The sequence below is a fragment of the Poromitra crassiceps genome, assembly GCF_964638095.1.
Source record: "Poromitra crassiceps genome assembly, chromosome: 1".
NCBI lineage: Eukaryota > Metazoa > Chordata > Actinopteri > Beryciformes > Melamphaidae > Poromitra > Poromitra crassiceps.
Window position 1 is genome coordinate 111,762,160 of NC_139623.1, and position 14,528 is coordinate 111,776,687.

The window sequence follows — 14,528 nt, forward strand, 5'->3', positions numbered from 1 at the left end:
TACACAGGATAGTGTGTCAAATGAATTGTGATACCTTTCCTATAATTATCGTAAACAAATGAAATCACGGTGGAAATTACTTTTGACCTCTATGTCACATCCATGGTTTTACTTCGTTTCAAACTTCGGAATCTGACACTATGCCAAGCTGCTCTCTGCAGCGCACCAACTGGAACATGTCTATTTTCTCACAATTGACCCCTATAAAACCATCCATTGCGCCTGAAGGCATCATGGCCTCTGGCTTATAACGCGGCCACCCGCTCCGCCCCGTGACCACCACGTCACGTCCGTGCCATATTGCCCAGGGGCCGGTTGCACCAAGTGGTCTTAACTATGCCTGGTCGTAACTCCTACGTCGGTCTTAGTTAAGACCAGTCTTTAGAGTGGATTTACGCCTGTTGCACCAACACGGCTTACGTCTGGTCTTAACTACACTGGTCGTAGCAATGCGCGTTCATGTGAATTGTCGGGGAATGCCCTCCGATTGGCCCACAAATGTGCCTCGCGCCGTCACCCACTACTGTATGTGCGTCACTACACCCTCCCTCCTCCCACCCCCCTCCTCCTGTAGAAGCCCCTGGGGAAAATGGCGGCGGCGATTAGTATCAGGCAGTCTGAATGAAATTGAATGTAACGTTCCCAATTCTATGTATTAAATTCTAAAAAAATTAACGACAACATTTGGGAAGGCTAAGCCACACAACTAGTTAGTTATAATCTTAACATCGTGCTTCAAAGACGGAGAACTGGCTGTGTTACGACGATGACGGTCAAAAAGGTCTCCGCGGAGATCTCTGTTACAGGCAGGCTCTACGCCTCCTCCTGACCAGGCGTAACTCTTACGCCTGGTCATAGTGAAAAGAAGGCTTGCCGTCTTGGTGCAACCGGCGTAGCTGTTAGGTCGTAAAGTTACGACCAACTTAGCTTAAGACCAGTCGTAAGACCAGTTGGTGCAACCGGCCCCTGATCGTCACTCTACTCTTTTCCAGCAACCCTTTGAGACATGTCTATCTCTTGACCCTTGCTGGCTGACAGTTAGCTCTTAGCCAGCTCTTAGCTTGTGGCTAGGTGTTAGCTAGTTGAGTTAAGCTAGCCTAAGCTAACTTGCTTTCCCCCGGCTGGGCTCGTGTCATTAGCTAGCTTAGCGACTTGCCTGCTTAGCGCTAGCTTGTACTGTTGCTCTGCACCATAGCTTGTTAGCCTGATTCACTAGGCTCTATTGTTAGCCAACCCGTTCATGGCTTTTTCCTTCGTCCTTGCTAGTCAGGCTGTGTCCACGGACCCGCCTCGCCCAGCTATGGACACGAACGCGCCGTTCCGTCAGTGCAGCCGATGCCGAGCTGAGATGGCTACGGACGACTCGCACGACCTGTGTCGGCGCGCCACCACCGGGCCGCTGCCGTTCGTGGGGAGATGCCTCCCAGTGGCATGCCCACCGTAGGTCGAGCCCTCACTCAGGCCACGGAGCATGTTGCTCCCCGCCTGACTAGGCTCGGGGGCCACGCTGCCTCTCAGGGCTTGCTGGAATCTCGCCCAACACAGTGGGGCGACTCCTCGATGCCAGATGAGGCGGACACGGGCAGCCTGGAGTACGATCACATCTATGATCGTGAGGACCTCATCGTACAGGTCCAGCTGAGTGACGAGGAGGACCACGAGGGCATGTGGGAGCCAGAGCCCACTCCGGCCGAAGCGGCCAGGGAGGAGGCCCGCGCCTCTGCTAGCGAGCCTTACCATAGGCAGTTCAGAGAGGTGATGGCCAGGGCTGTGGAGAAGTTGGGCATCACTGGGCCAAGGCCCCTCTCCCCCGCGAGCTCCCTGTTGCATGGGCATTTTTTCCCTCCGGCCAACCTCAACGTCACATGCCCCTGGGCCCGGATGTATGGGACACACCCACAAGAGGCCAGGGCCCCTTCCCAGGGGTTCGCCGTGTGGTCGGCGTTGGATGGCAAGCCCGACCTGGGCTGCCACCACTGGAGGATACGTTGGTGGCCCACTTGTCACCTTCCTCCACCAGGCCTCAGCTTCCCTCCATGGCGCCAGACGACTGCCAAGCTGGCCGAGAAGTCGTATCTGGCATCCGACCAGGTGGCAGCAATGGCCAACAATTTGGCCATCCTCCAGGGCTACCAGGCGGCCCTGCTAGCAGACCTGCAGGGTGCCGCCACTCCGGAGGCCTATACGGAGCTGAATATGGTCACAGACTATGCCCTGCGCATGGTGGAATGCGTGCCGTTGAACACCGGGAAGGTCATGGCCTTCTCGGTCGTCACCCACCACCACCCTCTGGCTAAACCTCACTCAGTTCACCGAGCCTGAGAAGAGGAGGCTGCTGAATGCGCAGCAGTCTTTCTTGGTATTTGCTGATGACGAGCAGAGGGTTACTCTTCGGCCCAACCCCGCCTACCAGCCTAAGAATATCAACGCCAGCTTCAGATCTATGGTCGTGGACCTGGCTGCCTTTTGTCCCCCTCCTTTCAGCTCGGAGGAGGAGCGGTGCTTGAACACGCTTTGCCTGGTGCGGGCGATCCTGGCCTACGTGGACAGGACACGCACGCTGCACACCTGTAACCAGTTACTGCTTTGCATTATGCCACGGCCCTGGCTGGGGCTCTGTCCAAGGAGCGCTTGTCGCACTGGAGAGTGGAGGCCATTGCTTTGGCCTACTCTGCCATGGGGAAGGCTGCCTCATGGTCTACCCACCACACCTTTGTTAGGTTCTATAGCCTTGATGTGGCCAGTGCGCCCTTTGCGCACGCTGTGTTGTCAGCCACCAGGCGGTAGGTAGTTCCTTAAGTCACTCTTATGCCTATGGATTGCCATGGGCTGAGGCCATGTGCTCCGTTGCCAGCCTCGGGTCTCAGGGTCACACGAGGTGCTTCCTTGCAGCAAGGTTGGTTGGATAATTGGCATAGTGTGAGATTCTGAAGTTCAAAACAAAGTAAAATGTTGGGGTTGTCCTACAACCCAGGTTTTACGAGTGAGAACGAGGAATCTCACACATCTACCCTTGCTGCTTTCTTCGGAACATCAGGTTGCTGGACGTTTTGAGTGACGATCTAGGCAATATGGCGCGGATGTGACGTGGTGGTCACGGGGGAAGCGGGTGGCTGCGTCTTAAGCCAGATGCCATGACGTCTTCAGGTGCAATGGATGGTTTTATAGGGGTCAATTTTGAGAAAATAGACATGTTCCAGTTGGTGCGCTGCAGGGAGTAGCTTGGCATATGTTGTGTCTGTAATGCAAGGAAAACCAAACTAGAAAAAGGGCTCGCGACACAGTTTCTTTTTTGCTCCCGTGGACAACATTTAATTTAGACAGAGACAAACAGTTTCGATCCAATCTGGATCTTCGTCAGTGTCATGTGAAGCACATACATTTCAGGAAGTGTTTTTATAGGTACAGGTACATGGGTAGATACCACCGCCTACTGGCTTGGAGGTAGACCCAGGCTCACTTTAAAGAGGAAGTGCTATCTAAGAACAAATTTCGAAGTATAACGAAAAGGTGTACATATCAAGAATGTATATATGTATCAGATAATTCAATTAGTCAATACTTGTTAGTATACTAAGGCAAGACACATCAAATACATTCGGTGTTTTTTCTTTTTCTTGACAATGACAGTTTCAAAATTTCAAAAGTACTAGAGTATACAGGTACAAGGACATTTTTAAGAATATTTTTAAGACTCTATATCCCTGAGTCCAATTCTTTCTCCAGGAAAAGCAACAACAAAGAAATAAGAACAAGGAATAGGAGAACATGAGAATATGAAATATGCAGCACAGAGGCCCCTCACAGGTAAAGGTCTGATATCAAACTCTTCATTGAGTCCAATGGGTGCCATGGTGTTCAGAAAGTGGATCCACCACAGCTCTCTCTTTAATAAGAGGTGCCATGGTGTTCAGAAAGTGGATCCACCACAGCTCTCTCTTTAGTAAGAGTTTTTTGATGTTACCCCCACGTCTTGGAACATTGACTTGTTCTATGCCTACATATCTGAGTGAAGCGACGTTGTGGTGTGCATTTTTAAAATGTACTGCCACTGGACTTTTTTCATCGTAGTTTCTTATTGTGCTACGATGCTCTGCTATGTGTGTTTTCAGTGGTCGTGTTGTTTTACCCACATACGCTTTTCCACATGGACATTTCAGCATATAGGTGACGTTAGTAGTTGTGCATGATATTTTTCCTTTTATGCTAATTTTCTTTCCTGTAGATGGATGGTGGAAGAACATGCATTTAGTTGTAAAGTGGCATTGTGCACATGTTCCACAGCGTCGGTTTCCATCAGGAAGGTCATCCAAAAACGTATGGGGTTTGTTAGGAGGTAGATGTGAGTGTACCAATTGGTCTCGGATGTTTGGTGGTCTTTGATATACTATCCGAGGGCTGGTTTTAAATATTTCTCCCAAAGTGGGATCTGTACTCAAAAGGTGCCAATGCCTCTTTATTATTTTCTCAAGGTGTTTTCCCAGAGGCGCGGGTATTGTATGATACACTGAATAGGTTGTTGTGTGTTCTTTCTTTGAGTAGAACGCAGGCACTCTTCTTGAGTTTTGGAAGAGACTTTGTGGGCTGCTTTCTCTATGACTTTTTTTGTGTGTGTTACTCTGCTTCTGGAAGGAGGCCGCTGTGCTGCATATTCTCCTGATCCTATGGAATTGACTGATAGGTAAAGTGTTTTTTAGAGGGTTAGGGTGAAACGAGTCTCCTCTGTGTAACGAGTTTCTTTGACAGCTTTTTCTGTACAGGTCTGTTTGGAATATTCCATCTCCCTTAATTATCTTAATGTCCCAAAAATTCACTTGGTATTGATCGTACTCTATAGTGAATTTAAGGTGTTCAGTTTGAACATTAAGAGAGGAAAAAAACTGTAACAATGTCATTTCATCCCCAGTCCAGAGCAAACAGACATCATCAATATATCTCTTCCACATCTTTATATAAGGCAAAAACATTTTTGTTTTGTTTTAATGATAGTAATGTAATACTAAAAGGTAATGATTTATTAATGTTAAAATACCCCACGGAGCTCCTTTTTAAACAAATAAACCTTCCACTGCAGACAACAGGATGATAGGAACTGTCCATGTGCCTTCATCATCATCATCATCATCATCAAAACCCTGTTTATCTCTGTCCCCCACTCCCCCAAAAACGACCCTCACTCTAAAGTCCCGTGACTCTGTGCCCCCCACCCCCCTGCTCCCCCATACACAACAATGAAAACCAACAACCAAAAACGCAACATTTTCCAGTTTCATGCTGACGGGAGGACCGTAACCATGGAAGTGGCGTATCCACACGTCCTGCCTGAAGTTACTATCTAGGCCAACAGCCAAATGGGTAAATGCTCTCACCCCTCTTCCCTTTAAAAAGTGCCATTGACAAAAAAAAAAGCAAATATTCAATTCAGTGTTTGTAGATGGCACTGCCCTCCGGGTCTGGAATCTTTGTATCTGTTTGTGTGTGTGTGCGTGTTTGTGTGTGTGTGTGTGTGTGTGTGTGTACGTACGTACACACTGTGCGCACACATAATGTGTGCGTGACAGCCAGTGAGCTTGCCAACCTGTGTGTCTGTGTCTGTGTGCGTGTCTATGAATGTGTCTATCTTAGCGTTCCCCATGCGCGTGTTTGTGTGCCCGCACTTGTTTGTATCTGTCCGTGTGTGTGTGTGTGTGTGTGTGTGTGTGTGTGTGTGTGTGTGTGTGTGTGTATTAGAGAGATTGCCAGTCAGGCGCAGATGGTGGCCCCAGGATGCCTCTGTGTGCAGCAGGATCGATGGTGCCATGCAATATTAATGGGGATAAAAGGGTGGAGAAGAAAACGAGCCAAAATGGACAATCCACAATCAATGTTTTCCCCCTGACCTTAATTAAGTTGAGATCAATTGAAGCGAAACTGCAGTTTTTGTCTTGTTTTGTTTTGTTTTGTGCAGCGACTGCTGCTTGGTGTATGTGTGACGGTGGTACCCACACCCACACTGTGTGTGTTTGTGTGACGGTGGTACCCACACCCAGACTGTGTGTGTTTGTGGTGTATGTGTGACGGTGGTACCCACACCCAGACTGTGTGTGTGTGGTGTATGTGTGACGGTGGTACCCACACCCAGACTGTGTGTGTTTGTGGGTTATGTGTGACGGTGGTACCCACACCCAGACTGTGTGTGTGTGGTGTATGTGTGACGGTGGTACCCACACCCAGACTGTGTGTGTTTGTGGTGTATGTGTAACGGTGGTACCCACACCCAGACTGTGTGTGTTTGTGGTGTATGTGTGACGGTGGTACCCACACCCAGACTGTGTGTGTTTGTGGTGTATGTGTGACGGTGGTACCCACACCCAGACTGTGTGTGTTTGTGGCAGTTATTGTTTTTGAATTTTTACAATAGGGGACAAAGACTGGGGGAAGAAACGAGGAGGAGGAGCGGGCTGCATGAGCGATTATAAGGGGTGTATTGTAAGGGTTTGGGATGGGGAAAAGGGGGGAGGGGTCTTGCATGTGTATGTGCATGTGCTTCCTGGTTTGCCTGATGGGTGGGAGAAGGGGTGGGGGAGGGTCTCAGTGTCGCTCATGCAGCTCACCCCGGCGTCTCCTCAACCAAACACAACACGCCAGACCAGCCAAGCATGATGGTTATCAGTTGAGCAGCCTAATACTCCAGAAGGGAACAACGGCCGTTATTGAAATGAGTTTGGCTTCCAGTCACTGTAATCTGATTTGGGGGAAAAAACACTAAATTTGATGGTATATTGGAGCGATGTATTGCATATTGGTAATAGGCCTAAGAGGGAAATGTGGAAATGTGCTGTAGTGAATTAAAGCGGAGACGCATCTAAAGAAATTCCCAAAAGCACATGTAAGTTTGCATCTGTTTCTGTTAGTGAATACACTCTTCGTGGTGGATATATACTTCTGTTTTGTCATTGTAGATTGGTTCTCAGCATTGCCAGCAGTGTTAAGAAGCTTCAGACTGTCTGTGATCAATCACTGCATCACTTATTTTGTAGTTTCAACATAAGCACATAACACAGCACAGCTGCTGACTTTCTATTTCTGTTGTCAGATGGCTGCAAGAAAGAAAAGAGATTTGATTGCGGGTCACAAAAGGCTAACGGGTAATTTCACTTTGTGGCCCTCAATGAAATCACTTTTGTGTGCACCCACCTGACATCAGAAACTGAAAGATATGACAGTGACAACAACAGCTGTATTGTGTTATACAGATGCAGCCACCTTGAATTGGCGGAGGATCCATGGCAGGTCCTTGGCAGATTAAACTAAGATAAGATGGAAACGTCAACCTCTTAATAAACAATATAGATATCATTAGTTTCCTAAAGCAATGCCCCTTATGGTGCAACAAAGTTGTTATTTGCATGGCAGCTGGCTGCGATCCGGCTGGGAGTGGCTGCCACTGTAAGCTATGTTGAAACAAAATAATTTATCACTTGTGTCATTTCTGTCAGATAAGACGGAGCGTTGGCATTTTAACATTGTTGGCATTAATTATGAGAATCAATCTCTACCCTACAAAGATTAAGCAGAAGTACGGCAGCCATGTTTGTGAAAAGAGTGTATCGAGTCACCAATGTTAGGGAAATCCAGTCCTGGTGGCTCAATTGGAAATTTGACACAGCAGCCACAAGAGAACTGAAAGTGTCACTAAAAGCAAAGTTCCCCAAGAGCCGACCGGAACATGGCATGGTCATCAGTGGGTTCTAACTGTGCTTTCTACCCCTACCCCCTCCCTCCCCCCCTGGGTAGGACGATCCTAATTCCCAGAACAAGCTGGAGGACCCGGTGAAAGCCCCGCCCAAGGAGGACGAGTCCCTGAACATCCACAACTCCCTGACCCCCAAACATGAGAACCACAAGGTGCTGGGTGAGGAGAACTCCTCGGAGGTGAACTCACTGCAGAACAACATGATGTGAAACAACACAACAACAACCACCACCACCACCACCAAAACGACCCGGCCACGCCACACCCAAACAACCAGGCAACTGACCAACCGACCTGCCAATCTACCAGCCAACAAACCAACCCAGTCTACAACCGTCTGCCAACAGGCAACACTGCCACCAAGCGGCTCAGGCTGCTGCAAAAAACTGTACACCACCACACCCCCCGCTGAGAGTAAAGCCCCGCGCCCGTCCCGCTGTCGCCTTGCAAGCCCTTGACATCCACTCACGCCCCTGCCTCGCAGCCCTGCCCCCTTGTTGCTGTCACTCTACTCTCCCCTGCCCCCCTTACCTGCACACACACACACACACACACACACACACACACACACACACACACACACACACACACACACACACACACACACACACACACACGCAGCATACATTAACAATAAAAGAAAAGAAAACTTAAGCCCCTTTCACACTTTTTTGTCATTCTATTTTCTTTTCAGAAAAAGAAAAAAAAGAGAAAAATCATACTCGTTAATAATAACGTGTTGATTGATCATGCACGATAGGTCTAATTCTGTCTAATGTATCTAATGTGCACAATATTGTATTGTCCACGTGTTGAGAGCTTTCTCAGCTCACAGGAAGGTGAAATTATTCCACAAGAGGATGGATTAGCAAAATGCTATTTGAACAAGTTCATTACCGAGTTGAGCAGCACCTCTCTCTCTCTCTCTCTCTCTCTCTCTCTCCCTCTCCTTCTCTCATTGTAGTTTTCTTTATTTATTATTATTTTTATTGTCAGAAATACATTTTTTAATCTGTGTTTGTGAAAAGAAAATACATGGTTGTGCTTGTGCCGTCAATGTCCTGGCACCTTTCACACATAGTCGATATGGGACATTACTTACGTTCACAACCTCTTGAGCTGGGAAATTGACAACACTAATATACTGGCCTTTGGAAAAGGCTGTGTGTGTGAAAGGGGCTATACTTGAAGACAGCTGTATACACATACACACACACACACACACACACACACACACACACACACACACACACACGCACACACACACACACACACACACACACACACACACACACACACACACACACACACACACACACTCCCCTGCCTGCATTGGTGTATTTTGTAAAAATCATACAGAAGTTTAAAAAATAAGTTAAACGTCATTGTAAAAAAAAGAAAAAAGATAAGATAAGATAAGATAAGATAAAGCTACTGAGAGGTTTTTGATGTTTGTCTGACTAATCCAGTGAGTATGTATAAATATTGGAACAAAAAATTAGCTTGGATTGATTTTAAAGAAGCAACACAATGTGTCTTGGTTTTCATTGATGTGATTTCTAATCCTTTGATGTACTTGTTTTATTTTGTACTTTTCTGGGACTTGGAACAAAGAAAAAAACTGAGATTCAGATAGTTGTTGAAATAAACCTTTTTAACATGAGCTCAGTGGATCCTGTGTCTTCCTGCATCCTGTCTCTCCTGCTGTCAACACAGCTCACACACCCTTCAATACATGTGTTTCCCTGCTCACACACCCTTCAATACATGTGTTTCCCTGCTCACACACCCTTCAATACATGTGTTTCCCTGCTCACACACCCTTCAATACATGTGTTTCCCTGCTCACACACCCTTCAATACATGTGTTTCCCTGCTCACACACCCTTCAATACATGTGTTTCCCGTGTGTATTGAAGGGTGTTGAAACTTACGTTTCCCATGATTCTCAGCGGTTGCCGGTTGTCGACTTCCTGTTTACATTTTTGTCACTGTATGGGCTTATTTGAGCCGAAATTGCTAAAAATAGTATGTGGTTGCATAGCGGCCGCTTTTGTTTTGAAGGCTAAACGTCCAAACCGGAACTCTTATTATTTGGTCATTGAACGTAGCTTTACCGGTCTCTCTCTTTCAAGATTCAATATATTGTCACTCCGTTGTACAATTATGCACGTGTGAAATTATTATGCTGGGGGCTCCATTACAAGACATAGGTAGGTACAAAGTCACAACAATTATTATGATTATTTTCAGTCTCTTTCTCAGGGCCGCCGCTCCCTACATGCGCACAACGCACTGAGTGTAGAGCACCAAGTGTCGCCTAGGCCTAGGGCATCATCAGGGGCGGACTGGGATCCTAATTCAGGCCGGGCATTAGATACCAAGCAGGCCAGGCTGATATGGGCCGACGCGCGTGCCGGCGTCCGAAGGGCGGCGGCAAAAGATTTGGGCCGTTTGAAGCCCAATTTGGGCCGTTTGAAGCCCAATTTGGGCCATTTGAAGCCAGATTTGGGCCGTTTGAAGCCCAATTTGGGTCGTTTGTAGCCAGATTTGGGCCGTTTGAAGCCCAATTTCGGCCGTTTGAAGCCCAATTTCGGCCGAGTCCAATTTTACAATGAGATGCACCCACTTTAACCCTGAATAAAGTAGTAAAACCACTAGTAAACCAGTAGGTTTTGTTTTGTTTTTTCAGGCCAGGCCAGGCCACCGGGCATTTGCCCGACGTGCCCGATTATGCAGTCCGCGCCTGGGCATCATCCAGAGCAGGAATACCACAGTCAAACAGACTTCTAATACATCTACAGTTACATTCACCCCAGAGCCAGGCTGCATGTTCTACAGTTACATTCACCAGAGCCAGGCTGCATGTTCTACAGTGAGTTACATTCACCAGAGCCAGGCTGCATGTTCTGCAGTTACATTCACCAGAGCCAGACTGCATGTTCTGCAGTTACATTCACCAGAGCCAGACTGCATGTTCTGCAGTTACATTCACCAGAGCCAGACTGCATGTTCTGCAGTTACATTCACCAGAGCCAGACTGCATGTTCTGCAGTTACATTCACCAGAGCCAGGCTGCATGTTCTACAGTTACATTCACCAGAGCCAGACTGCATGTTCTACAATTACATTCACCAGAGCCAGGCTGCATGTTCTACAATTACATTCACCAGAGCCAGGCTGCATGTTCTACAATTACATTCACCAGAGCTAGGCTGCATGTTCTGCAGTTACATTCACCAGAGCCAGACTGCATGTTCTGCAGTTACATTCACCAGAGCTAGGCTGCATGTTCTGCAGTTACATTCACCAGAGCCAGACTGCATGTTCTGCAGTTACATTCACCAGAGCCAGGCTGCATGTTCTGCAGTTACATTCACCAGAGCCAGACTGCATGTTCTACAGTTACATTCACCAGAGCTAGGCTGCATGTTCTGCAGTTACATTCACCAGAGCCAGACTGCATGTTCTGCAGTTACATTCACCAGAGCCAGACTGCATGTTCTGCAGTTACATTCACCAGAGCTAGGCTGCATGTTCTGCAGTTACATTCACCAGAGCCAGGCTGCATGTTCTGCAGTTACATTCACCAGAGCCAGGCTGCATGTTCTACAATTACATTCACCAGAGCTAGGCTGCATGTTCTGCAGTTACATTCACCAGAGTGAGGCTGCATGTTCTACAATTACATTCACCAGAGCTAGGCTGCATGTTCTGCAGTTACATTCACCAAAGCTAGGCTGCATGTTCTGCAGTTACATTCACCAGAGCCAGGCTGCATGTTCTGCAGTTACATTCACCAGAGCCAGGCTGCATGTTCTGCAGTTACATTCACCAGAGCCAGACTGCATGTTCTGCAGTTACATTCATCAAAGCTAGGCTGCATGTTCTGCAGTTACATTCACCAGAGCCAGGCTGCATGTTCTACAATTACATTCACCAGAGCTAGGCTGCATGTTCTACAATTACATTCACCAGAGTGAGGCTGCATGTTCTACAATTACATTCACCAGAGCCAGACTGCATGTTCTACAATTACATTCACCAGAGCCAGGCTGCATGTTCTACAATTACATTCACCAGAGCCAGGCTGCATGTTCTACAATTACATTCACCAGAGCCAGACTGCATGTTCTACAATTACATTCACCAGAGCTAGGCTGCATGTTCTGCAGTTACATTCACCAGAGTGAGGCTGCATGTTCTACAATTACATTCACCAGAGCCAGGCTGCATGTTCTACAATTACATTCACCAGAGCTAGGCTGCATGTTCTGCAGTTACATTCACCAGAGTGAGGCTGCATGTTCTACAATTACATTCACCAGAGCTAGGCTGCATGTTCTGCAGTTACATTCACCAGAGCCAGACTGCATGTTCTGCAGTTACATTCATCAAAGCTAGGCTGCATGTTCTGCAGTTACATTCACCAGAGCCAGGCTGCATGTTCTACAATTACATTCACCAGAGCTAGGCTGCATGTTCTACAATTACATTCACCAGAGCCAGGCTGCATGTTCTACAATTACATTCACCAGAGCCAGGCTGCATGTTCTACAATTACATTCACCAGAGCTAGGCTGCATGTTCTACAATTACATTCACCAGAGTGAGGCTGCATGTTCTACAATTACATTCACCAGAGCCAGGCTGCATGTTCTACAATTACATTCACCAGAGCTAGGCTGCATGTTCTACAATTACATTCACCAGAGTGAGGCTGCATGTTCTACAATTACATTCACCAGAGCCAGGCTGCATGTTCTGCAGTTACATTCACCAGAGCCAGACTGCATGTTCTACAATTACATTCACCAGAGTGAGGCTGCATGTTCTACAATTACATTCACCAGAGCTAGGCTGCATGTTCTGCAGTTACATTCACCAGAGCCAGGCTGCATGTTCTGCAGTTACATTCACCAGAGTGAGGCTGCATGTTCTGCAGTTACATTCACCAGAGCCAGGCTGCATGTTCTGCAGTTACATTCACCAGAGTGAGGCTGCATGTTCTGCAATTACATTCACCAGAGCTAGGCTGCATGTTCTACAATTACATTCACCAGAGTGAGGCTGCATGTTCTGCAATTACATTCACCAGAGCTAGGCTGCATGTTCTACAGTTACATTCACCAGAGTGAGGCTGCATGTTCTGCAGTTACATTCACCAGAGTGAGGCTGCATGTTCTGCAGTTACATTCACCAGAGCCAGGCTGCATGTTCTGCAGTTACATTCACCAGAGCCAGACTGCATGTTCTACAATTACATTCACCAGAGTGAGGCTGCATGTTCTGCAGTTACATTCACCAGAGCCAGACTGCATGTTCTACAATTACATTCACCAGAGTGAGGCTGCATGTTCTGCAGTTACATTCACCAGAGCCAGACTGCATGTTCTACAATTACATTCACCAGAGTGAGGCTGCATGTTCTACAATTACATTCACCAGAGTGAGGCTGCATGTTCTACAATTACATTCACCAGAGCTAGGCTGCATGTTCTGCAGTTACATTCACCAGAGCCAGGCTGCATGTTCTGCAGTTACATTCACCAGAGCCAGACTGCATGTTCTGCAGTTACATTCACCAGAGCTAGGCTGCATGTTCTGCAGTTACATTCACCAGAGCCAGGCTGCATGTTCTGCAGTTACATTCACCAGAGCCAGGCTGCATGTTCTGCAGTTACATTCACCAGAGCCAGAGAGCCAGACTGCATGTTCTGCAGTTACATTCACCAGAGCTAGGCTGCATGTTCTACAATTACATTCACCAGAGCCAGACTGCATGTTCTGCAGTTACATTCACCAGAGCCAGGCTGCATGTTCTGCAGTTACATTCACCAGAGCCAGACTGCATGTTCTGCAGTTACATTCACCAGAGCCAGGCTGCATGTTCTGCAGTTACATTCACCAGAGCCAGACTGCATGTTCTGCAGTTACATTCACCAGAGCCAGACTGCATGTTCTGCAGTTACATTCACCAGAGCCAGGCTGCATGTTCTACAATTACATTCACCAGAGCTAGGCTGCATGTTCTACAATTACATTCACCAGAGTGAGGCTGCATGTTCTACAATTACATTCACCAGAGCTAGGCTGCATGTTCTACAGTTACATTCACCAGAGCCAGGCTGCATGTTCTGCAGTTACATTCACCAGAGCCAGGCTGCATGTTCTGCAGTTACATTCACCAGAGCCAGACTGCATGTTCTACAATTACATTCACCAGAGCCAGGCTGCATGTTCTGCAGTTACATTCACCAGAGCCAGACTGCATGTTCTGCAGTTACATTCACCAGAGCCAGACTGCATGTTCTGCAGTTACATTCACCAGAGCCAGGCTGCATGTTCTGCAGTTACATTCACCAGAGCCAGGCTGCATGTTCTGCAGTTACATTCACCAGAGCCAGACTGCATGTTCTACAATTACATTCACCAGAGCCAGGCTGCATGTTCTGCAGTTACATTCACCAGAGCCAGACTGCATGTTCTGCAGTTACATTCACCAGAGCCAGACTGCATGTTCTGCAGTTACATTCACCAGAGCCAGGCTGCATGTTCTGCAGTTACATTCACCAGAGCCAGACTGCATGTTCTACAATTACATTCACCAGAGCCAGGCTGCATGTTCTACAATTACATTCACCAGAGCCAGGCTGCATGTTCTGCAGTTACATTCACCAGAGCCAGGCTGCATGTTCTGCAGTTACATTCACCAGAGCCAGGCTGCATGTTCTACAATTACATTCACCAGAGCTAGGCTGCATGTTCTGCAGTTACATTCACCAGAGCCAGG

At 47.5% G+C, this 14,528-nt stretch overlaps 1 protein-coding gene across 1 annotated transcript in view; it reads left to right on the forward strand.

Annotated features, from left to right (window-relative positions):
* cspg5a (chondroitin sulfate proteoglycan 5a) overlaps positions 1-7,944 on the forward strand; it is a gene marked incomplete at both ends in the record, with an annotated part of 105,947 nt that extends 98,003 nt beyond the window's left edge. Inside the window, one exon of the mRNA XM_083632624.1 lies at positions 7,777-7,944. Within this exon, the coding sequence (XP_083488750.1) occupies positions 7,777-7,944 (168 nt within the window). The remainder of the gene's footprint in view (positions 1-7,776) is intronic.
* Positions 7,945-14,528: the final 6,584 nt, after the last annotated feature.